At 37.8% G+C, this 24,473-nt stretch overlaps 2 protein-coding genes across 3 annotated transcripts; one reads left to right on the forward strand and one right to left on the reverse strand.

The window, feature by feature from the left end:
- The first annotated feature begins 43 nt into the window (after positions 1 to 43).
- Positions 44 to 11,141, forward strand: LOC129454855 (uncharacterized). Its single transcript, XM_055219430.2, has 17 exons — positions 44 to 284; positions 1,979 to 2,085; positions 2,186 to 2,296; positions 2,617 to 2,661; positions 3,279 to 3,305; positions 4,543 to 4,614; positions 4,842 to 4,904; positions 5,319 to 5,345; positions 5,430 to 5,474; positions 5,623 to 5,658; positions 5,760 to 5,840; positions 6,486 to 6,582; positions 9,105 to 9,223; positions 9,422 to 9,541; positions 9,626 to 9,752; positions 9,999 to 10,101; positions 10,196 to 11,141. The coding sequence occupies exons 1-17, from the start codon at positions 182 to 184 to the stop codon at positions 10,263 to 10,265; spliced, it is 1,353 nt and encodes a 450-aa protein (XP_055075405.1). The 5' UTR covers positions 44 to 181; the 3' UTR covers positions 10,266 to 11,141.
- wipf3 (WAS/WASL interacting protein family member 3) lies at positions 11,129 to 23,238 on the reverse strand. Of its 2 annotated transcripts, XM_055219429.2 has the most exons (9): positions 22,786 to 23,238; positions 22,616 to 22,681; positions 21,334 to 21,416; positions 20,609 to 20,744; positions 17,948 to 18,115; positions 17,040 to 17,858; positions 15,932 to 16,072; positions 15,647 to 15,748; positions 11,129 to 15,285 (listed from the first exon to the last, which is right to left on the reverse strand). In XM_055219429.2, exons 3-9 carry the CDS (start codon positions 21,403 to 21,405, stop codon positions 15,245 to 15,247), a joined length of 1,479 nt encoding a protein of 492 aa, XP_055075404.2. In that variant the 5' UTR covers positions 21,406 to 21,416; positions 22,616 to 22,681; positions 22,786 to 23,238; the 3' UTR covers positions 11,129 to 15,244. The 2 variants fall into 2 exon arrangements, with proteins under 2 accessions (XP_055075404.2, XP_055075403.2); XM_055219428.2 differs by lacking the exon at positions 22,616 to 22,681.
- Between the last annotated feature and the right edge of the window lie 1,235 nt (positions 23,239 to 24,473).

Consider the following 24,473-nt stretch of genomic DNA (forward strand, 5'->3'; position numbering starts at 1 on the left):
ATCAGCTGGAGATTCCCACAGACTCCGTGGGAAGCATGCTTACTAGTTAATAATACAGGCAGCAGTAGCAGACAGTGTGCGAGCCGAGCGGAGGGAGCTGAGCTGCTGGCAAGTGAAACTGGATGAGAGAGATTTAGCTGCGGATTAGATCTATGTATTTTTGACACACTGATATAGGAACATGGCCATGAGCAGGGCTGGAATACAACTGCATTTTCTGCTGTGCTCCGTGTCCGCGTACATTTCAGCCTACAATCTGGATAATATTATTCCTATTCCTACAGGTATGAGAAAAGAGCGCGTGTGTGCGTGCACGTGTGAGGTCGTACGTGGATTATGTAGCCTACTGTATGATCATGCGCGCGAGTGCTTTGAATGATGTTCACTTAAGCATGCTTTTATATGTATGTTATGTCAAATATTTGTATTTTTACATTCCAGTTTGTAATTAGTACTATATTTCTTTATTTATTGGTTTTATTGGCGTACATGCTTACGTAAATAAATCGTTGTTTTACCACAAATAAAACAAAATATCAAGATTTCTATAGTTGAACTATGTTTTTGGTTTTACAAATAATCAATAGGCTACGCCAAACCCTTATCATCACACTTTGTTTTACTATATATATATATAAACATGGTTCAAGTGTACATGCATAGCATAAGCATGCTGCTGTTCCTTTATTTTGTCTCAAGTGACTCTTAATATTTATGCTTGAGGGATTCAAGTTATCAGTATATTGTATTTCTACATTTTACTCAATGTTTAACCTATGATAAAATAATGTAGAATAATTTAGTATCTGCTGTAGTAAAATTCCTGGATACTAAATAATGTTTTTGAACCTCCCTATAGTAAATGTTAAAGTATACTACATTATTTACTACATTTTATACTGCAGTTAATATAATACTATACATTAACAGTACAGTATACAAGCATCATCGGTTTCTCTTTGCATTTTTTCTTTGCATTAAAAATCAAAACCACATCCTTATTCTGTAAATGTTTGACTTGTTTATCAGAGATATTTTACATGACAATACTGCAACCCAAAGTGTACTTCAAAGTGTTATTGGGGGACAAGTTCGGTGTTTTACACTTGGAGCCCTGTTTTCAGATTGTTTGTGATGAAATAGAACAGTTTTGACTGAAATTTGGACATGTGTGGTGCTGGCCCGAGAGTTTTCTGGTGTTTCTTGTATCACCTACCACCTCTATAATGGCTTTATAGGTGCACAGGAACAATCCTTCCTAAAATGCATTAAACTTTCATTTACAAAGACTTGAAACTCACCGAGTGGTCGGGGGTGTTCACTGATGTGCTCACACAAAAATCGCTGCAAAATACGCATTCCAACAGGTTTTATCGTAGTTTTTGCCAACTCCATTGACTTGTATTAGATGTGCTGTGAGGTACGGTATTACTCCGCGCCGGGAACATTGTTTCTATTCTTGCAATTGGCAAAGGCGGATTAGCGCCACCAACTGGACTGGAGTGTCTATTATTCAAGGTCTCAACGGAAGAATGTACGGGTGTGAGGCGTTTGGAAAAAATAGGCCCAAAAGTTTACAACGAATGCTAAAACACCTGTTGGAAAGCATCTTTTGCAGCGATTTGTGTGAGCATATCAGTGAACACCCCTGACCACTCGGTGAGTTTCACATCTTTGTAAATGAAAGTTTAATGCATTTTAGGAAGGATTGTTCCAGTGCACCTATACAGCCATTGTAGAGGTGGGAGGTGATACAACAAACACCCGAAAATTCTCGGGGCAGCAGCATATGTTGAAATTTCAGTCAAAACCGTTCTATTTCATCATGAACAATCTGAAAATAGGGCTTTGGGTGTAGAATACCGAACTTGATCTTTAATTACTTCAATGCTATTAATATTTTATGAAAATCTTGTTGTTTGGTTGTTTGTTACCCTTAATCTCTCTTTGTCTTATGGTTGTGTCCTGTATTCTTTAGACCCGACCACATTTTTGGCCTTAAAAAGATTTGACCCATGCTGCCTATTGACTCCGCCTCCCCCACCTTTGTTCCCGCCTCCTCCCAATATCTTTAATAGAGCACCTGTAAGTGTTACACCATCACAGTGGCATGAATAATTCTTGTAGATGAGATGATTGACAGCATGTCTGTTTGCAGTAAAGTCTATTTAATCTATTATTCAAGGTGTTTCCTGGTCCTGTGCACAAGGTTGATGAGAAAAAGGAGGATGAGGAGGAGGTGAAAGAATGCTGTGTTGTGGGATCACCGGGGCCTCCTGGACCCATTGGACCACAGGTAAGAATGAAAAGGATAGGTACCAAAGTTGTACCAATATCAAATGTACAATATGTTGCTTTATAATGAATACCAGTACAAAACCAGGTAATATCCAGTATAACGGTGATATAGCTTTCATGCAACATGAAGATAAAACTGAGTAACTGTAGACACAATGCGGCCAGTTATTTTGTCTATTTTTGCTCCACCAATAAAAATAGTAACTAACAAAGCCAAAGCAGGATCAACATTGCGTGTTGCTGAGCAACATAAAGACTGACAGCTATGTGAACACAGAAAATCAGAGTTATCATTTCAAATGTCTCTCATTATTTTAGGGTCAAGGTGGCATTCCGGGAATGCAAGGACCTAAAGGAGATAAGGTGAGAAAGTTAAAAGTTCTTGGATGTTGAATGTCTTGTTTTTTTAGTATCCGCTTGTTAAGTCTTGACGTAAGGAATACTTGTGCTGGGTCCACGCCACCACTCATATCAATAGAGAATATTATAAAAAGGGACATTCCACTTTTTTTTGAAAATATGCTCATTTTCCAGCTCCCCTAGAGTTAAACATTTGATTCTTACAGTTTTGGAATCCATTCAGCTGATCTCCAGGTCTGGCGCTACCACTTTTAACATAGCTTAGCACAATCCATTGAATCTGATTAGACCATTGGCATCGCGCCTAAAAATACCCCCAAAGAATTTCGATATATTCCTATTTAAAACTTGACTCTTCTGTAGTTACAGCATGTCCCTTTAAACAGCCGTTTATGAGCACTATTTATTCATATTACACATTATATAATAAAAAGTAGAATCCGGTGTTTTTGGTAGTTTTGCATTATGATACGAGTGTATAAAAGCGTGATTTTTTGTTATTTCCCTATGGCATTTGAGATCGGTTGGACACGGAAGTGCTGCATGATGTCAGACTTTACAAGCGGATAGTGAAACACAAAAATATAAATTTAAGGAATTGTTTTCTTCTTTTACTGTAGGGTGACATAGGACGACCAGGGTCAAAGGTCAGAATTACCATTGTTGAGTACTCTAATTCTTGTGGGCATCCTGCATGTATCATGTGGTGAAGTGACTGAAGTGTTGGACTGGTTGTTGATTCGATGTCTGCCTTGAATGAACTATGAGCTATCCCTAGTCTTCCCTTAAAGGCGGGGTGCGTGATTTTTGAAAAACACTTTGGAAAAGATAGTCGGGCCGACCACCAAAACACACTTGTAGGCAATCAGCAGTAAGGGGCGTGTCTACTAACCGACATCGTTGCCTGGGTTGCGTATGTGTGGGGCGAATCTATCAAAAGAAGGTCCAGATTCTATTGGGGTAGGGGCGTGATTGTTTTGGTGATTTCAAATGTCAACATTGGCTTTCAAAGATCATGCACCCCGCCCTTAAAGGGATAGTTCACCCAAAAAATTCTTTCATCATTTAATCAACCTCATGCGGTCCAAACCTGTATGCATTTCTTTGTTCTGCTCAACACAAAGGAAATTATTTTGAAGAATGTTTGTAAAAAAGCAGATCTGGGGCACCATTGACTTCCATAGTAAATACTATGAATGTGAATGGTGCCCCAGATCTGTTTGGTTATTCTGTTCTTCAAAATATCTTCCTTTGTGTTCAACAGGTTTAGAAAGTGAACAATGACAGAATTTTCATTTTTGGGTGAACTATCCCTTTAAGGGGTCCAATAATCTTTAATAAAGTACATAGAGCAGTAGCCTTGGTTGACACTTATTTTTTTATTTATTTAAAATGTCTTCAGTCTAACACAGGAGACAATTTTCAGTGTAGTACTCTATAGGTGTACATTTTACAGGGTGCTGTTTTACTGTAGTAAAGCCCTGCTGCACTTCACTGCAGACCAGCACTGTAATATCACTTAGTGGTGACATTAATCTCAATACTGCACTGCTGCCCTCAAATTAAAGCATTGCATGCCAAAGTGGTAAGTTTGATTCCCAGGAAAAGTAGATAATTGTAAAACGTAGAGCTTGAATGCACGTTTTAAACGAAAGTGTCTGCGAAATTAATAAGTTTAAAACGAAAAACTGGAAAGCACTCAAAAAGAGGAGCTAGATTGGATGGACTGATGTTTTATTAGAAGGTGGAGGGCTGTCGAGAAGCAGAGATGCTGAGTAGGTGGTTTGTCCTTGATTAAAAACCACACTTAGCACGTCTGCCACACTGCCAGATTTAACAAGGTTGTGGCTTTTTTTAAACTATTTGTTTTCTTTGCTTCGGTAGGGTCGTACTGGACGTCCAGGTCTTCCTGGGAAACCAGGTGCTGCAGGGTTGCCAGGCCCAGAGGGAGCTAAGGTGGATGAATTTTATTCCCATTAGACTAATGTAATCGAACTACATCGTAGTCGTCTGTTATCACTGGTCTTAAAGATTATGATAAATGGCCTTAACAAACTCACCGCCAAGGCTGTGATCAGTGTCGAGTGTCCTTGTTTAATGTTTTGTCTGCCATCAATAGCGATAGACACAGATATAAGAATTACTTATTAGAACTGACTGTTTATATATGACCTCTCTGGCAGGGAGAGAAAGGAGACCCAGGACTAATGGGACTGCCAGGTATGAGAGGACCAGTCGGACCTAAAGTGAGTCACACTCTTCTTACAAATGCACTGTGGTGTTGGAACCAGAAATACTATGGGATAATGTTATGCAATGTTTTTTTTTAAATAATTTGCATCATACACCTTTTCTGACCGTATATGATGTATGATGCAAAGTATTTAAAAAAAAACATTCCCTAGCTGTCACTGGGGTGGTACGGTACCCTTCCAAAAAGCACCTAAAGAGTTCATATTGGTACCTCAGATGTACATACTGGTACCAGAGAGTGCAGCATAGTACAAAATGTATACATATCTGTACATAAATTGTACACTGCCTCGGTGCCAACTGCATTTTTTCTTACAGTGTACATACATAAATAAACTTTAACCTCACCAAATATAAAAGAGAAAAGAGCCAAAGGTAATTTGTTCATTGTCTTATTGTTCCCATAGGGTTGGCCAGGTAACAAGGGTGAGAAGGTATGCCTGTTAAATATTTGCTTATCTTGAGTTTTTTTTAAGACATATACTTAACCTAATCGTTTTTAAATCTTATGGTTTCAGGGGGCACGAGGAGATCGTGGACCTGCAGGTCCAAAAGGTGACAAGGTTAGAAATAATGATGAAATAGTGATGAAATCATATCAGCTTAACACTTTGACACCAGAATTGTTTGTTAATTTTACATCATATTCAGATTGAGATATCAATAGTTTTCAGACTGAATTTGATTGGTTCATCTGGTATCTCTTATTAGGGAGCAAATGGACTCCCGGGAATGCTGGGACAGAAGGTATAACATTTGAACTATTAAAATCGATCCTGTACATGTAATACTGACATATTTGGGTTGCCACTGATGTCATAATACTCTCTCTGTACCTCCCGCCCCAGGGTGAAATGGGACCCATGGGTGAGCTTGGTGTAACAGGGAAACGTGGCCCTACGGGACGACCAGGCAAGAGGGGTAAACAGGTGAGAACACACGCACATTTACAAATGCATACACAGTAACTCAATTGGTAAAGCATTGCATTAGCAGCGTAAAGGTCATGGGTTGAAAAATTTATTTCTTGCACTGTGTAAGTTGCTTGGGATAAACATGTAAACACAGTCAAATGGACTCCTCTTCAGTGGGGTTCTCCTAGTTTGTTTTGATATTGAGACTCTGTGAGAGTCACCATGAAGGGAATTAATGGCAGAAACTTTGCACATATTTAAAACATATATATTTCTCGCTTTAAACAAATAACCCTGAAAGTCTCATCATGTTGTAGCGGGATTTAGGCAGCAGGTCCTCTGATGTTGGGTCTAGCCCTGCCTCTCATGTTTCCAAGCTCTTGTGTTACACTGCGAATAGGCACTTCTTGTAAATGTTAATACTAACTGCTGGGAAATACTAGGTGACTGTAACCGTAGGCAGTGCCCGGCTTACGTTCCTGCCATTAGACCAACGCGATGACATAAGAAAATAATGATCTCTTAAATGCCATTTTAGCAACGAATTTGCAATGTAACATTAAACAATATGAATTTGCAAAGTTTTAAGATGTCAACTTAAGTAACGGTGTATTATTGCTAGTTTTGTTTGTATTTATATTTTTATGCATCTTGATATAGGGTCCTGAAGGAGAGAAAGGTTCTTTAGGCCCAGTGGGACCTATTGGTCCACCTGGACTCAGGGGCTACCCTGGACCTCCTGGAATGCCTGCATCAGGTGAGATAACACAACTAGCTGGGTGAATCTCATGAAATCCAGACTTAAAAGATGTCCAGCATCAGAATTTTTTTAAATGCCATTGAAGACAATTATTTTTTTGCACATATAAGATTAAGGTCTGAACTTACTATAACCATTATTTTTAGAGGATTTAAAAAATATTTCCTATAGAATTATTAAAAATTTTTAGATCATCATTATAAAAAATTATAATTACCACAACATGATATTACATTAAATATATGTATTTACAAACTCATGTTTCGGTAATGAGAACTAAAAAGTTGTCTAGGTATGACAAACAAAATTCTTTTATCTGAGGAGAAAAAAATAAGAACTGCTTACCAGGTAGCCATCTTGTGTGTCACAGTCAATTATGTCCCATCCAACAATTTTTGAAAATGTTAGTTCCTTGTGGGCTTAAACAAGGATTGAAAATTGTTGCAGAGGATGAGAAAATTGGTCTTGGACACATTTATATTCCTTACACTCAAAAAATGATTCATTGGATTAACTCAATGAAATTGTGGGCAGGATTTCCATCCAATATGAATGTGTACCCCTAACTCATAAAAAACTGCTTTACACAACAAAAATGTATTGAGTTATTCCAACTCAATTTAAAGTAAATGGCAATACTCAATTAGTTGCCTCAACTCAACTTAGTGTACTCTAAATAACTTGATTTAGCATAGTTTGAATAACTCAATGTAGTGTAGTCTGACTAACTCAATTCTGTTACTTTATATAAAACGTTTTTATATCAAACTAATTAAGCACATGTTAGCATGCTAATAATAATAACATATGATACTTTGGATGAGCATGTGAGAAGGGACTGATCTCCAAACAGGCATTAACACAGTTAGTGCTCATTGAGAGAAATATGTCACATCCACAACCTAGCGCCACTCTTCTGCACGATGGTAACCAAACAATTTGAAAAAATATAACACAAACGCTTCTAAATCAATAAGATTAATGGACATTAAACACTATTAAGTCTTTCTCTTTACCTAAAAATGCATAAAATAACACTTAAAAAAATTACTCCCCAAAAGCAGTTGCATGCAAAGCATGCTGGGAAATTCTTTTTCCAGAACCCAAACTCAGACTAATTGTGTTAACGCAATTAAAATGAAATCAATACATTGTAGTACATATTCATTTTGTGCTAGACTAATTAAATATATATACTTATTGCTCTTAATGAGGTATTTTAAATTAATTGAACACAATTTTAATGTGTCATTTCTAAAAAAAAGGCTTGAATAATTAGTTTGAGTGTATTATTTTCTTTACAATGATCACCAAATACCACGTTTCTTTACTATAAATGTATAGTTTATAGTATAACATGCACTGAAGCTTTTTATTTTTTAGATTTTTTAATTATAAATATTTCCATGTCACAGAACCAAAATCCAGTCATGGACACATTGCAAATTTTCCCCTTAAAAGTGGAAAAAAACAAAATTGGTTTGTATGATTTCATTTGAAATTGTGCAAAATAGTACGTGAAGAGATGTTTGTAACTGTATGCTTCTTATTTTGCTTTTACTGTTTTATCAAAAATGTTTCATGACACCTCATACGTCTAATTTCGCGAGAATCACCCAGCTATCTCAATAAGAAAATGCCATCATTTTGACTTAGACATACTATCAGGTTTAGATAAGATTTTGATACATCTTAGGCCACCACCAGCTTGTTTTTATTAGCATTTTAGTTTTAATTACCATCCAAGTTTATTTTGCAGTCTCTTTTATTTACGATTCAAACATAATATATGACATATACACAAAATGTACAGGCAAAATGAAGAATTTAATGTGACCTCCCATAGCACTAAGAAAAACTTTTAACTCTTTTAAGGAGACTGAAGTCTTATTTAGGTTTAAGAGAGCCTGCATGATCCTCCTATTGCTCAAGTTTAAAGGGAGGTCAGACTAAATACAAACACACTTTAGCTTATAATTCTGCTTTTAATGCATACAAATGTTATGTATTTTCTGGTTGTATTCTAATAAAGTGACTGAGAAATAATTATATATGCTCACTATACCATTGCAAAAACAGCAAATCTTATGGTACACTGTAAAAAATTTCTGTAGAAATTACAGTATTACTGGGTATTACTGGCAACTAGCTGCCAGTAACTTACTGTAGATTTTACATTTATGTTATTTGCTAGCAACAGTTTGTTCAAAGTTAAATGAACATGAAACATTTTCAGTTTTTATCTTCTACAGTAAGTTACTGGCAACCAGCTGCATAATTACAGCTAATTTTTTACAGTGTAGCCTAGTGGTTGCACAGTACTGTATGTCAGCGAAGTATGTTTAAGTATATTTAGCCTACTCAGAGTCACCAGCTATATTTTGGTGGCTGTCTATCCGTTAGAGAGGAACAACTTAGCAAAAAATATCCTGGACGAGCACGAGTAAACCAGCACATACTCTGCCAATTAATAATGCTGAAATCATGACTTGCTTTTGCTTGTGTCTGGTTATGTACAGGACTCTTTGTTGTTGGAGAAAAGGGTGAGAAGGGGTTGCCAGGTCCTCCCGGTTACTGTGACTGTAGTTCACAAAGTGCAGCATTACAACACCGTAGCAAATATGACAAAGTTCCAGCAGTAAGCACAACACACTCATATAGTTCTTCAATAAATGATGATACTTTGATACTGCCAAAGATCTACACTGTAGGGAAATCATTCTGCTTTTGTTGTTTACTGCAACATCAGATTATTTAGATCAGTTTAATTTGTCAGAATCAGAAGCGTGTTCATCCAAATGCATTCACATTCCTGTTTTCTGATATTCCCGGACAGATATTTGTTGTGAGCAGTGAGGAAGAGCTAAAAGGTCTCGAGACGGACAATGCACTTGCCTTCAGGAAGGACCAGAGGTCTCTTTACTTTAAAGATGAAAACGGTTGGGAGCCCATTCAGGTAAACGTTCATTTAAATACACTGCCACCAAACATGCTGTCATATGCATTGTCCTTATGGTAACTGGAGTTGTGTTTTTTCCAGCTGATGGCACTCCAGGCGACGGAGAGGATGATGGGAGAGAATGGCGTGTGCGGGGATGGAGTAGTGCAGGAAGTCAGTGGGGAGGAATGCGATGATGGAAACAAGTTTGTTACGGATGATTGCGTGGGTGAGTCACTAATATTTATGGAAATAAGCATTGTTCAGTTTTTAGTAACAATAAAGAATTCTTAAAATAACACGGTACATTTACAAAGGTGTAAACAACTTAATACGTTAGCAACAACCTGGCACAATGCTGATCTTTCTTCAGACTTTATTAAATGATAATAACCTGTTCCTCCTCTTTGTTCTTCCGTCTGGCTTTCTTTCTCTTCTCACTTCTGACTCTTCCTGTTCTTTATATTTTTCTTAGGCTGTAAAAAGGCATACTGTGGTGATGGATATCGTAATGAGGGTGTGGAGGAGTGTGACGGGAAGGACTTTGGCTACCAGACCTGCAAATCGTATCTGCCAGGGTATGCAAACCCCACTTGAACACATACACTGCATATGTGAAATTGGTGTTTATAATGTATGTCTAAGGGGCTTTTGTATCTTTTGTATGTACAGCACCTTTGGGCAGCTCAGGTGCACTGACTCCTGTTTCATCGACTCCACTGGCTGTAAATACAGGACCTGAGGCCCACAAATATTTACTTATGGACATACATACAGTGGGGTCCAAAAGTCTTGAACTAGTGAAAATCCTGCATTTTGCCAATTGAAAAAAAAACAATTTAAATTTGATCAGCATTACAATATGAATGAAATACAGTTTAACTTTAAACTTTTTTAGTATTTTGAAAGCACTTGAACTGGCATGATGAATAGAGTAAATAATAACAGAATTTCATTTTCCTTAAAAGTTAATTTTTTTCTTTTAAACCTCATAACATAAAAAGAAAAATCTGAAAATTTTACTTTTGGATCTCACTGTGTGCACACACATACACAGAGATATAAGGCAGAGCCTGCTAAGATCAACAGTATTAAGCAAATCATCTGAGAGGATTTGGCTGTGTTTTTCGGTCTCATTCTCCTCCCTCGCCTCACACACACTCAGCAGGTCCTGCACTATTTGCAGTATCTGCTCTTTGATGCTAGATTTAATGGCAGCTGGTGGTTAAATGTTTTAAATAAGCAACTGCATTATGGAGATCAGGAGATGGCATGATTGAATGACTGTATAATATGTTAATATGAAGCCTATTTATTTGGTTGGCATTGTAAATGCATGAGTAAATTGATGCATGTTTACATGATGTATGAATCACGGGTTTTTCCTAAGGAACAAAACACTAAATAATATAATTTACTAGGACATGCATTGTAAAGGAAAGATAACTAATTGTATTTATTTATTTGTTTGTTTTTTTATTTATTGAATTTTGTCTTGTATTTGATGCCCAATAATTTGTTTGTTATTTTTTCATAGAAACAGCTATGTCTTACATTGTTTGCATTGGTTAGATAAATCATTCATTCATAGCAATAAATTGCAAGTATGTGAATTCCAGTTGGTGGCACTGTTTTCCAGTTTACATAGTTCTGAAAGGTACAGCATCTCAAAAATGGCACAAAGTTCAAATACAGTAAAAGTAAAGAAACACACAGCATGTTGGAAAAAAGTCGTTTTTGTTTTAAAAAAGTTGGATTTAATTAGTAATTAGGGGCTCCAACAGCCACGAAAATATTTATCTTGTTAGTTTTAGCAATGTTAATTTATTTACCATTTCTGGTTCCAACACTTTGCCCATGCATATTCATGAAGTATACATGTGTGATTATTTAACTACACACTGTAAAAATTCCTTGTTGCGCTTAGTTTAATCAATTTAATCAATCATTTCTTGCTAGTGAGGAGTTTAAAGGTGCAGTGTGTAATTTTTAAAAGGATCTCTTGACAGAAATGCAAAATAATATACAAACCTATATTATCAGGGGTGTATAAAGACCTTTTTATAATTAACCATTATGTTTTTATTACCTTAGAATGAGACATTTTTATCTACATACACAGAGGGTCCCATTACGTGGAAGTCGCCATTTTGTGCCGCCATGTTTCTACAGAAGCCCTTAACGGACAAACTTTTTTTACTAAGTTTTACTAAGCAAGTCGCAACCTCACCCCTAGATGCCACTAAAGTGCAACCTTTAAGTGCAACAAGGAATTTTTTTATAGTGCCAAAGTCATTATTTTTTCAAATTGATTTTTTACTATTTTTTCACTAATTTGGGATAACAATATGTTGTAGGCCAGGGCTATTCAATTAGTTTGCCGTGGGGGCCAGTTCATGAAAAGCATCTCAAATGAGGGGCCGGAGATATATCAGTGATGATGACTACATTTTCCTACATTTAAACATACATACTAATGTTATATTTTGAAACTGCGTAACAACAAAATCAGTGCACTGTACAATAGGCTTTTTCTACAAAGATATATTTTGAAACTGCATACAACAACATTACTGCATTGTTAGATGTCAAAGTAGGCTTTTTCTACATCCAGACATGTTCATATGTTGTATTTTAAAATTACAAAAAAACATAAGTACATTGTAAGATGCCCAAGCCTTTGTCTGCTTTGAATTTCGGAAAAACGCCAGGATCTTTTTCACTAGTTCACAAAATCGTTTCAATGAGTTTCCTTTATTAAGACATCTAACGTTATGTCATTTTGGATAAGCAAGTCATTATTGAGCTGACATATCAGACAACAATTGTCGGAAAAGGCAGTGTTTTTAAGCTGGGAATACAACAAATAAAGTTAAAACAGCCATAGAGTCTGTGGTCTCTTACCTCACCACTGTCAGCTATCGCGTCTTGAGACGCGGGCGCAAGCGGGGGAGACTCACATTGTGGACCAAAGCGCGAATATAAACACATGACACAGCTGCTCGCGCCAGTCACGTGACTCGCGCTCTGCAGCTCATGCTGTATGAAACAGACGCATGCGCATCAACTCGTAACTGTAGGGCCAGTTGTCTAACTTACTAAATTTATTCTAGAGATTTCTTTTTTACAGACTAAATAAAGGGCCGGATGAAAAATTACCTTGTGGGCCGGGTTTGGCCCGCGGGCCGCCAATTGAATAGCCCTGTTGTAGGCCATAAAAGTATAATATTTTCTGTAAAAATTGTCTTATATAGCTGAAAATCATGATGTCCTGTCGTCCGAAATAGTGTCAATTCTGTTATTCTACCTTAACAGAGTTGGACAGTAATAGAATTGATACTAATTACAGTGTGTAACAGAACTGGGAGTAATACACAGAGATACCCTCTCTCTCTCTCTCTCTCTCTCTCTCTTTTTCAGCTAAGACCCCTTTTACAGAAAATATTATATTGTTATGCCCTGTAACATCTTGTGATTCATGACACAAGTCATGAGTACCAAATAACTATTTGTAGTAAACTTTGGACACCAAATGTCCCTGCACTTATACAATCACCCACCTGATTCATTCAAGTTCACACTCTGCTTTGCATTTGATTGCTTTCTTTCCTTTCAATCAAACTTTCTGTACTTGCAAATAGACTGTAATACTATTGGTCTTTTCTTTAACTTCTCTTTATAAAGCTATTTTTTTCTTATTTTCACAGTTTTAGTGGTTTAGTTATTTGCCTTTGTACTTGTTATAAATTAAAAGCAAATTAAAAATTGTCAGCTATGATAAGCAAAAATTATTAGAAATAATAACATTTGTTACTAAATTAAAGCATTTTTGGGCCTATAATTTAAAGAAATCACATTTCTAGGGGTCTGTTTACACCTGGTATTAAGATGTGTTTTGGTCGATCAAATTGCAAGTGTACGACGTTAAATACAGGTGTAAATTGGGTGTAAAACGTTTTGAGCTCATCCACTTCCGACCACATTCAGAGATAGTCGCATTCGGACGGTTTGCTTTTGTGGTGTAGACGCTCATGTGGTCGAATGCGTTTTTAAGGAAAACACCACAATTTTTCAATATTTTAATTTGTTTTTACCTCAACTTAGACAAATTAATACATACCTCTCTTTTTTCAGTGCGTGCACTTAATCTTTGTACAGCGTGCCTGTGAATGTGTTAGCATTTAGCCTAGCCCCATTAATTCCTTAGGATCCAAACAGGAATGAATTTAGAAGCCACCAAACAGATGTTTTCCCTATTTAAAGACTGTTACATGAGTAGTTACACGAGTAAATAAAATGTGGCGATGTTTTAAGTGGATAAAAATGAGACTTATATTGTAAGGAGGAAGAGCACTTAAAGGGAAACCAGGCAAGTCTGCATATTATTTCTCTACAAGCTCCCCCTAGTGTCTGGAAGTAAATGCTTTCAAACACACTGTCGTAAAAACGAACTGTTGTCCCTCCCCCCTCGCCACCCAGTTTATCAGCTTATTTCCAATCCAGTTATGTCTATCTAAGTTAGGTAAGTAATATTTCCTTTCCAACTGATTTTTTATTTTTATTGTGTTGTCATGCATAATAGTATTTTTAACGTGAACGACCGATATGAACGAGGCAAACTACTGCTTTCGTGTTTTGTTTTTTATTGGGAGAGTGGGCATGAGAATAATATAATTATAAATAAATAAATAAATAAATTTAGACAAGCAAAGGGGAAAACGTAATTCGTCCAGATGAACTTATAGACCTTACTAATATAACTTTAGACAAATATTATCCTTCTACATCTATCTATCCATCTATCCATATATATATATATATATGTGTCATTCTTCACGGACTCGCCCTGGCCAGGATTTTGGTGCGTCTTCTGGAAGTTGTATTTGTTGACAGCATACGCCATTCAGTTAAAAACATAAGACATGCAATCGTAGAGTCTTCATTCGCCCGGTAATGAGTCATTTAACCTTTTACCGACTTACGAAGATGATTTATTAACAAATAAATGCTGCCTTGTGTCCCTTTAAGTTTGCAGCACTTTGACCTCAGCGCGCAGTAACATACTTCCCCTCTCGCCCAAACTTCGTCAATACTACTGCCTCTGAGAAGACCACCTACTCTTGGCCTATAGACCTAATGTGATGTACCGAGCACAATGTTAATACATCGGTCCTGACCACTAGCGTGAACCCACGTGTTCAGCACGACCTTTAGGATTTTATTGATAAAACTAAAGCATCTGCTCTCTAACTCTTTCATGTATTTCATTTTGCAAGCGTTTGAAAGTTGAGCGAGCTTATTTCATCAACTGCTCTGAAATCTCATAGAAAGCTCTTACATATACATGTACAAAACTCTGTGCAGAATGTTTACAAACAACACACTGACCTAATATTAATTTGCGTCATTTTAGAAGCGTTTGAAAGTGGACAAAAGTGACGGATTAAAGGTGTCTTGTCTTGTCCACTTGTGATCCGGTTGACCAAAATGCCTCTTAATACCAGATATAAACAGCCCTTAGAGCTTTTAAAAGGGTTAAAACCATAAACATGGATGATTGGAAGAGGTGAGCATATGCAAATCCAAATGTCCAAAATATGTTAATGCTCATTTCACATAAAAAAAGTTTTTTTCACAGATTTGAAATTGAGTCTTTCCAACTCTAATGCTGGTCAGAAATATCATGGTTTGGTTAAGCACCAAACATGGTATTGTCACATTTCATCTTAAATGAGTCCTCATTGCAGGAGGTTGTGGGTTGACTGTGAAAACAAAACAGGAAGAGCTCATTTTGTAACTTGTTATCAAGAAAACAGGTAATTCCAGCATTGAATTGTTTTTGTTTCAGATCTGTCTTTTAGATAATCTCAGAAATATCTCAGGAATTAGGAAAACATTGCAAATGCAGCTTTCAGGATGCTGTTTTTTATTATTTCCGCTTGGGCCTGTCAAATGGATGCTGTATATAAGCTGTTTGTATTGTATCAAAAATGTATATGCATGAGGTTCTGTTACATTGAAGGATCTGCCTCAATCCTGACTAAATGAACACTGCGAGTCAACACTGTGAGTATTGTCACTAAACAGAGACTTCACCTTTCACACACAAAGAGTCTGTTGTACCTCTGTTCTCCTTGCTGGGGTAGATACGTGGGAAAGGCCTGAACTCTTCAGGTGGGGGGAAGTCCTCAATTGGATGGAAATGAAACTTTGACTCAAAGTCATCTAAGAAAAGTGGACAGAGATACTTCTTAAGTTTTACAAAACAGAAATTGCATCTTTCCGCTTTCTACATACTGACGCAAACACAGATATATAAACACACAGCCAGTCATGTGAGCGTACACACACAAAATAAGGTTTGTAATGAACACCATGCATCAATTTATTTATAAACTGGAGTCTCACCTAAACTATGCAGGTGTCCATTCCGGATTGAACTGGGCGGAGCTGACAGTGGAAGTGGAGGAGGGGGCAGGACTCTACTGGAAAGCTCAGTGCTAGGAGAACGAGCTGGTGGTGCAGGAGGCGGAGCCAACCGAGGAGGACCTGTCAATCCAAGATTCTAAATAACTCACGATACTAGTTCACCTCGTTTACCAACTAAACTGATATAATCAAAATCATCAAAATGACAATTGATTATTTACTTAGACTCATGATCGAAACCTGATGTATGACTTCTGTAGAACTCATAAATGTTAAAGGGATAGTTCACCCAAAAATCAAAATTCTGTCACCATTTACATCCTGACGTTGTTGTAAACCTGTAAGAGTTTCTTTATTCTATCTAACTGTTTTCCCCCCATTTGCGAGATAACTCTTCAAATAAGAGAAAACGCTTCCCTGCTAATAACGAGTTTTTACGGCAATCCATGTTTCTGCTATTATCCACCAGGTGGTGCTCTTACCCAATCCATTCAAAACACAGGTTTGAAACATGAAAAAAATCAATAAACAATCCAGTAAACAATCCAAAATCCTTTAGATCACACTATCTCCCATGTGGGTATAAAAATTTATCACATTTGGCAATTACTACCTAGGATCAGTCATAATTACTACCTGACCCACCGGCAGACCTTCAACGTGATGCCCAGCTGATGCATGACCAACGACCACCGGCAGAACCCGCTTAACCTCCGCCTAATCTCCTTAATCGTTTCAATGTATATATAAATATATCTCCCAAGGGTTTTTCCCTCCTAGGACTTTTTTTTACTTCCCCGGCTGAGCCTGGGGGTTTTTCAACCCGGGGAGGCAGCCTTCTTGGGCTTAACTTAGCACCCTCTTCTTTACGTTACATTAGCAATACGCACGCTTATAATGTTGATTCATAGCCGGAGCAAATTTAGCTGCTTGTGCTATCGTGTATTATGTTGTGCTATCTGTCGTTTTTCTGTGCTTTCCACTGCTTCTATTAATGTAAAGCTGCTTTGAAACAATCACCAATTGTGAAAAGCGCTATATAAATAAAATTGAATTGAATTGAATTGAATAAGAGGTCATTATCTACCTGTGCTCCGTGGCACCGCTGGGGGACGTCTGCTGGGGGCGGTACAGGGGTAAGAAGGTGGCAGAGGTGGTACGTTGGGCCTGTATGTGGGTGAGGGCACGGGAGGTACTTTCGGAGGTAGGGGAGGGGGTGCTGAGGGGGGGTGGCTAGATGCAAACGAAGCAGGAAGAGAAGGAGGGCCTAAATAAGTATCATTCATTTCTAACATGTCTTGAGGAGGAGGTGGAGGAAAAAAGACGCCAGATGACCGTTTAGGGAGCGAGGATGGAGGAGTCGAGGGAGGCGGTGGAGGGGGTGGAGAGTAAAAGACCCCAGATGATCTGTCAGGGAGTGAGGATGGAGGTACTGATGGTGGGGGTGGAGGAGGGTAAAATACACCTGATGATCTATCAGAGATTGAGGAAGGAGGAACTGATGGAGGCAGTGGAGGAGGCGGAGTTGTGGGCATAGGAATGAAGTGTGATTGGACAGGTAACCACGTGGGTTTGGCCATTTGGGGAGGTGGGGGTGGCGGCGGGCCAGTGGGGAGTGGAGGTGGTTTATGACCATGCCGCTGCTGTGGTGCAAATGGTGGAGGAGGAGGGGGTGGTGCAGAAGAAGGCACAGTAGAGGACGGTTTGAAATCAGGATGAGCAGTTTGGCTGGGGGAGTGCGGGGCTGTGTATGAGGAAAGGGGCCGAGCTTTAGGCAAAGAGGCGGCTCTTTCCAAAGGTTTGTGGGAGGGGGACAAATCAGGGGCGCTTCCTCTAAAACCATCTCCCTGTGATGGTGTGTTCCAGAGAGGCTGCTTCAGGCTAGCAGAAGAACCTGAGCGAGAAACTGAAATACAAACAAGCATGAATATAAACTCATATCGCTCACCATTAAAAAATGGAATATGTATGCAAGAATAGATTAGATTTTTATACCCGTGTTGAGCTGTGGCTGTCTGTCTCTTTTTCCAACTGATCTAAGTACAGGAAATCCCCCAGCAAACAGGCCACCCAGACTTGGAGCCACTGTAGACGGAGCAGACCCTGCAGAGTTTCCAGCAGCCGCATGTCTTCCACCATCATCCAAACTGCTCACTTTAGGCTCTAAAGACACATAAGATTGTATTTATAGTGATCTACCCAATAAAGACATAAATCAACATCCATGATGTTACTGTAACAACATACATCTATAAACAGTTTAAATAGGAATAAATAGGGTCACAAATTAAGATTATGAGAATTCAAGTTTAAAATTAATTTTTATGTTTTTCTAAAATATATTGTAAATATTTTAATTATATAAATATATTAAGTTATAAAAATTTTAAGCCAAATTAAGTCCTGTAAACAGAAGGATGACACATAGTGAGTTTTTATAAAAGAAATATCCCCCGAAAAACATTAAAACACTTTCTCAAAAACAAATCGGAAAAAATGTTCCTAATAAAAATGTTGTCCTTACTGACACTGTTTCTGATTGTATTTGTTTCACAGTATTCCTTTACTAAACCATACCAAAAATCACAAAGAAAATCAAGTAAATCACCATTTAGTCACATAAGGCAGGCACATCAGAACAAACGCATTATAGTACATAAACAGGAACTGTGTGCTTAAGCAAGCCAGTGACTTTTTAATGAACACAGCATGTCCAGAGAATACTGCCGTCTTTTGTAATAAGGAGGAAGTCAGGCAACATTAAGGGCCACCGCTATCCATACAATCCTCACTTCATCAACTTCCTATGGTATGTCTTGCCCTTTATCTGCTGCTGTTCATTTCCATATACAGACTTAGGGCATGTGTCTTTTGTGCACTTGAGTGCTTTGAAGTGTGAGAAATCTATGGCTATGGACCTTTAGATCAAATATAGCTCTGTCGAGCACTTAAAACCTATCAGCAATTCAAACTTTCTTCATTGGCTAGTTTTCACTGTCGTATGCACACTTTGTTCTGTCTCTCAAAATCTCCTACTTTCATTCTTTTAAAAGAGAATTTTAATACAGGCTGTCATGCTGACACTTTTTCTCATGCTATAATATGAAAAATGTGTGCAATTTAACACTTTTCTGGGGTAGACGTGGTTACATCAATAAATAACACTGAGGTCTGTCAAATGAACCTATAGTATCACTGTGCAAACAGGCTGTTGCCATTCACTTAATTTAAAATTAAAGGTCACATTCTTTCTAATACCATTTTTAAAACCCTAGTTAGTGTGTAATGTTGCTATAATAGCATAAATAATATCTGTAAAATGATAAAGCTCAAAGTTCACTGCCAGGCAATATATTTTCTTTAAAGGAATAGTCTACTCATTTTCAATATTAAAATATGTTGTTACCTTAACTGGGAATTGTTGATACGTCCCTCTGTCATCTGTGTGCGTGCACGTGGGCGCTGGAGCGCGCTGCGATGCTTCGATGGCGTTTGGCTTGGCCCCGTTCATTCAATGGTACCATTTGGAGATAAAGTTAGAAGTGACCAAACACATTAACGTTTTTCCTATTTAAGACGAGTAGTTATACGAGCAAGTTTGGTGGTACAAAATAAAACGTAGCGCTTTTCTAAGCGGATTTAAAAGAGGAACTATATTTTGTGGCGTAGTGGCACTTTTGGAAGTGCTTCGACTCGCCTGAAAAGTCCGCTCCCCTTCTCACTCTCATAATGGGAGAGGTAGGGTGTTACTGCGCCGAGTCGAAGTGCTCCCAAAAGTGCTATTACGCCATAAAATATAGTTCCTCTTTTAAAGGAACGTTTTATTTTGTACCACCAAACTTGCTCGTATAACTACTCGTCTTAAATAGGAAAAACGTTGATGTGTTTGGTCACTTCTAACTTTATCTCTAAATGGTAGCATTGAATGAATGGGGCTAAGCTAAATGCTATCGAAGCGTCGCAGCGCGCTCAAACGCTTACGTGCACGCACACAGATGATAGAGGGATGTATCAACAATTCTTAGTTAAGGTAATAACATATTTGAATGGCCGGTTTGGACTACAGCCCTCTACTTCCTGCTTTAATGATGTCAGTAGAACAGTTTTTTGACTAAACTCCGCCCACAGAAATATGTCAATCGCCAAATAAGCTAACGGCATGCTAAACTGCTATCGAATCAAACACACTAAACAAACTACACAATCAGAACACGTTACGTATTTCTGAAGGAAAGACTTCATAAAACAAGGAAGACATCAGCCCGTTTTGAGGACAGTGAAAACAGCGCTATACAGATAAGAAAATTGTGTGGAAAAATACCGCTGTTTTACATGTGAAACATGAACACATGTTGCGCACTGTAAACAAAATCAAAGCTTCAAAAACACAGAAAGAACGGGACCTTTAAATCCTTTTATCATTAGCAAAAATAGAAAGTAGTTTATATGTGACCCTATCTGTGAAATCCAGGCTAAAGTCTCATAATCTCATCAAAGTTTGATTTCAATCATTTCAGTCAAGGTTATATTTCCACACAATGTTCTTTACGTCATGTGTAATGGTTTTATGTAATAAATAATAAATTACAAACATGATTAGGGTTAGCTGGGTTTTCACATAAGGTCGTATATGAATACATTTCATTGTAAACTCACTGTCAAGGATGGGGCCGCTCCGGTCGTTGACCTGTGTGACCTTTTTCAGCCTCGCCCCCTTATGAATGTCAGCCAATAGGGCATTACGACCGCCTCCTTCAGAACGCTGGACTTTAGGAGGATCTGCCCGTGACTTCTAAAAAGATTTCTGGTTGTTACACAACTATGCATTTTTTATCAATCTCACTAAAATATTCTCTGCTAAAACACTCGATATTTACTTTGGACGCCATTAAATTTCTTTGTTTTAAAAATGGTATCTAGGATACGCGAAATAATAGTCAACCAACAACAGCTGTCTAATCTAATCACGTACTGAGTTACAGCATGAGTAATGCGCATAACCACAGTGCTGTATTTTTAATAAAAGCATGTCTAACAATGGGTGTAACCTAGTAAACAACATTCATCAAGTGTTAATGTTTACATTTATTTTATGGTACACTTTAAATTGCACTACAAATTAACCTGTTAAAATGTGGGTTACTCTAACCAGGAATGAGAAACATGTGAACTGAATGATGTCCTTCCCTATGCGTGTAATTTTATCTGTAATTAATAATGCAAAGTTAGCCAGGTGGTTGCTGGCAAACTATTAGAAAAGATAATCTGATAGAGAAACAACAGAATAGCTAAAAAGAAAACACTTTGCAATGTGCTAATATACATGTATTGTATACAGATGAAAAATATTATATTAATGTATATGTGCATAAGCATCTTACCTGTGCAGGAGCTGAAGCATTTGGAGGTGGGGGTGGAGGTGCTGGAGGAGGTGGAGGTGGAGGGACAGGCATGGATCAAGAACCTGAATAAACATTAAAACACATACCATTCAGTGATCTGTAATGCCAGGTTACCAGCATTACCTAATTAACCTAATTTTACAAAGTGCAAATAGAGATAACTACTGTATGATAGCACTGTGACAGAGGTTTGAGTGTTGTTTATAAAACTAAACATGGTAAATTAGTCCGTTCTATCATTTATTTATTTATTTCTGCACACTCGAAGTGTTAAAGAAGTTCATTTTAGAAGTTCAGTGTGGGTTCTACATGACAAAGCAATCTGTCTTTCTTCCCCCCTCCCTCTTCACGATGTCTATGTTCCACTTGGCAGGAAGCTTATCCATCACAAGATGCACCAAACAGGAACCCTCCCTTCTCTTATAGGAAAACCAATCTCCTGATTCCACAATGGCTAAAAACGTTCCAGAGATCATCCTTTTGTAGAGGCTGCCCTTAACACTGATCTGGGGTCATATAAAATCCCAAAAGTATGCTTGTAAAGAATTGCCACTAAAATGATCTCAGATCAGAACACAAGTGAAACACAACCCCTTATCGGGAACTAGAGGGAGGACTCGGGAGTTAACAATAGAGTCTGTTGTTTTGGAAGTAGAGCTGCTCAACCTCTGGCAGCATCAACAACGCTCGGAGTGATTATGTGAGGAAGGGAAATATGCTAAATACAGTTGAGAAATGTAATAGGAATTTAGTTAATATGTTCATTTTCAGGAATGTTCATTCTTGCCAAAATACAGAAACAAATTGAGTAACTTAGGTAATGCGCTAATGAACTTCTGTGAAAGACTTATAGGTGAAAAGAAAAGGACAAAGTTCCAGGATTCAGCATTACTAAAATTATGATCTAAAATGTATTTTCAGTGCATTTGAAAACGTCTGGCCTCTTTTATGATATGCTTGTCTAATGTGTGGATTATAGTTCACGTCTCTTAACAACTCCTTGTTCCCTAGAGCCCCATTAACAGCTTTCCCATGGAGATGTTGACACAGAAAGTTGTGCTGGTCCACCCATGTGGAAACATTTTTATTCACCTGTACTGTAGTCAGGCATACTGTGTAGTATCTTGTAGCTAGATAATAATAACATATGTCATTTTTATGTCAAAAAAAGTTCACTAAATAAATATTTCGTTTAGGAGCCAACAAAATCATATGTAAGCTATTTTGGCTTATGTTAAACGGAAAAGTGGGAAATACATACATAGGCTACAGGATGACTTTCAAGATGGAAATTCTCAGCACTGTGTCAATGACAAGCAGAGTGCAACTGAGTAAGCAAACCAATAAAGTAAGGTAAACATAACGGTAACGTAAGAATACTTATGTAAACCTGCTTTACTGTCGTATGATTTTTTTTAGAGATTATCTTACCTTAGTGGGTTTGACAGCTGAAATTTCGTGCAGTTTCTTTTCCTTCAGTGGACGCAGTGAAGTTGTCAGAGGGCAGTTGTGGCGCGAGCCTCGGTCTGCATTACCAGCCACGAGATACTGTTACTGCCCGCGAGCTCGGGTTATAATTAGGCACGAGCCGAGGACGCAGTCTGTATGATTTCACTACGACCATTTGTTTTTGGCTGTTTTTTTTTTTTTGTAAAAAATGTAGACAGTACAGTTCAAATTCAAATCATCACGCGCATGAAACACGTAAAACTAGGCTAATTTACTAGCAAAACAGAATTATTTAATTTTAGGAGGACGTCCTCCTTTCAATGTAATTTTTGACAGTGACACTGTCACCCTTTCCCAGCTTGAAATTTCTGTAAAGTTAACTGGACTCCAGTAGGCAAGCGCCTGTTGCGCCTGCCCGCAACGCAAGCGCGTGCAAATGTCAACACGGAAGGCGGAGCACAGTGGTATGTTATGTTGACCACGAGACTTGCTGTTATATTTCTCGTTTTGTGTTGTAGTATAATTTGCCATTTTAAAGCCCTACGTTTTATTAGGCTTTGCATATTTGGTACGGGTATGTCAAATCTTTCTTCGTTTAATTACTTTAATTTATTATTAGATTTGTTTAAAGATGTGTCTCAGGTGAAAAGCTGGTTTAGTTTAGTTCAAGACGAGCTCGCTCTCTAGTGGTAGTTTTTGAAAAAGTCAGGACAAGTGCGTTTGTGTAGGTTTGAATGTACAGATATAAAAAGCCAAGAAAAATATCAAGAAACTTCTAAAAACCTTTAAAAAGTTCCTGAATATGTCGTATGAGGTGAATAATGATGTTTTTCTAATAAATCGAAGGTTTCTGTGATAGTTAGGTTCCTTACTGAAAAATCCAGAAAAGACCAGCATAAACTGGTAGATGGTTTTAGCTGGTTTAGGTGGCAGTAGCTGGTCTAACCTGGTCCTCCCAGCCTGGCAAAGCTGTCTTCCAGTCTGACCAGCAAAGTCCAGCCAGAGCAGCTTCAAAGGTGACCAAAACACAGCTAGATCAGCTTGCTACACCAGCAATACCAGCTAAAACCAAGCTGGGATACCAGCTCATCAGCTTATGCTGGTCTAAGCTGGATTTTTCAGTAGGGTTATTAATAAACAGCATTGTTTTAGTATGAAAACCATTGTGTCTAAAGTCATCACTGATGTAGCTTTCAAAAGCATGTGTGCTAAGCATAGAGGAATCTCTAATTAAAGATGACCTCCAAACCAGTTTTATTCAAAAAATAAGGTCAAAAGACTATCCGAATGCTAGCAGAAATATAATCACTATGTGACAAAACAACACTAATACGCATTTAGGAAAATGAGAAGGTTAAGAGCCACAAAGACTGTCTGAATAATCTCTTGTCATCACGGCATTTGATCTATTTTTTCCTATTAGAGAAACACAGTGTAGCTATTTTGGCATTCTTTAAGAACTCGTGTTTTGTTTATAAGTCAGGAATGTTGTGGCACAGGGTTGATGAGGTTAAAGAAGACAGCCTTGGGCCCGGTGACAATCACCTGCACACGCTAATGGACTTCTAAATGCTGTATCTCTAATAATGACCTATAGCCGTCAGTTTACCCCACCCATAACAAACACTCATATACACGTCAGCACATTCATAAGCAATGACACCTCAGCA

The sequence above is a fragment of the Misgurnus anguillicaudatus genome, chromosome 20 (assembly GCF_027580225.2).
Source record: "Misgurnus anguillicaudatus chromosome 20, ASM2758022v2, whole genome shotgun sequence".
In the NCBI taxonomy this organism is placed as follows: domain Eukaryota; kingdom Metazoa; phylum Chordata; class Actinopteri; order Cypriniformes; family Cobitidae; genus Misgurnus; species Misgurnus anguillicaudatus.

Excerpts from the sequence above, each read along its gene's own strand:
- LOC129454855 (XM_055219430.2), top strand. The coding sequence starts at position 182 with ATGGCCATGAGCAGGGCTGGAATACAACTGCATTTTCTGCTGTGCTCC. Across the intron at positions 3,306-4,542 it reads TAGGACGACCAGGGTCAAAG|GGTCGTACTGGACGTCCAGG; the intron begins GTCAGAATTACC and ends TTGCTTCGGTAG. Across the intron at positions 6,583-9,104 it reads TCCTGGAATGCCTGCATCAG|GACTCTTTGTTGTTGGAGAA; the intron begins GTGAGATAACAC and ends GGTTATGTACAG.
- wipf3 (XM_055219428.2), bottom strand. The coding sequence starts at position 21,405 with ATGCCTGTCCCTCCACCTCCACCTCCTCCAGCACCTCCACCCCCACCT. Across the intron at positions 15,749-15,931 it reads TGGACACCTGCATAGTTTAG|ATGACTTTGAGTCAAAGTTT; the intron begins GTGAGACTCCAG and ends CACTTTTCTTAG. Across the intron at positions 15,286-15,646 it reads CCCCAGCAAGGAGAACAGAG|TCAACCCACAACCTCCTGCA; the intron begins GTACAACAGACT and ends TTGTTTTCACAG.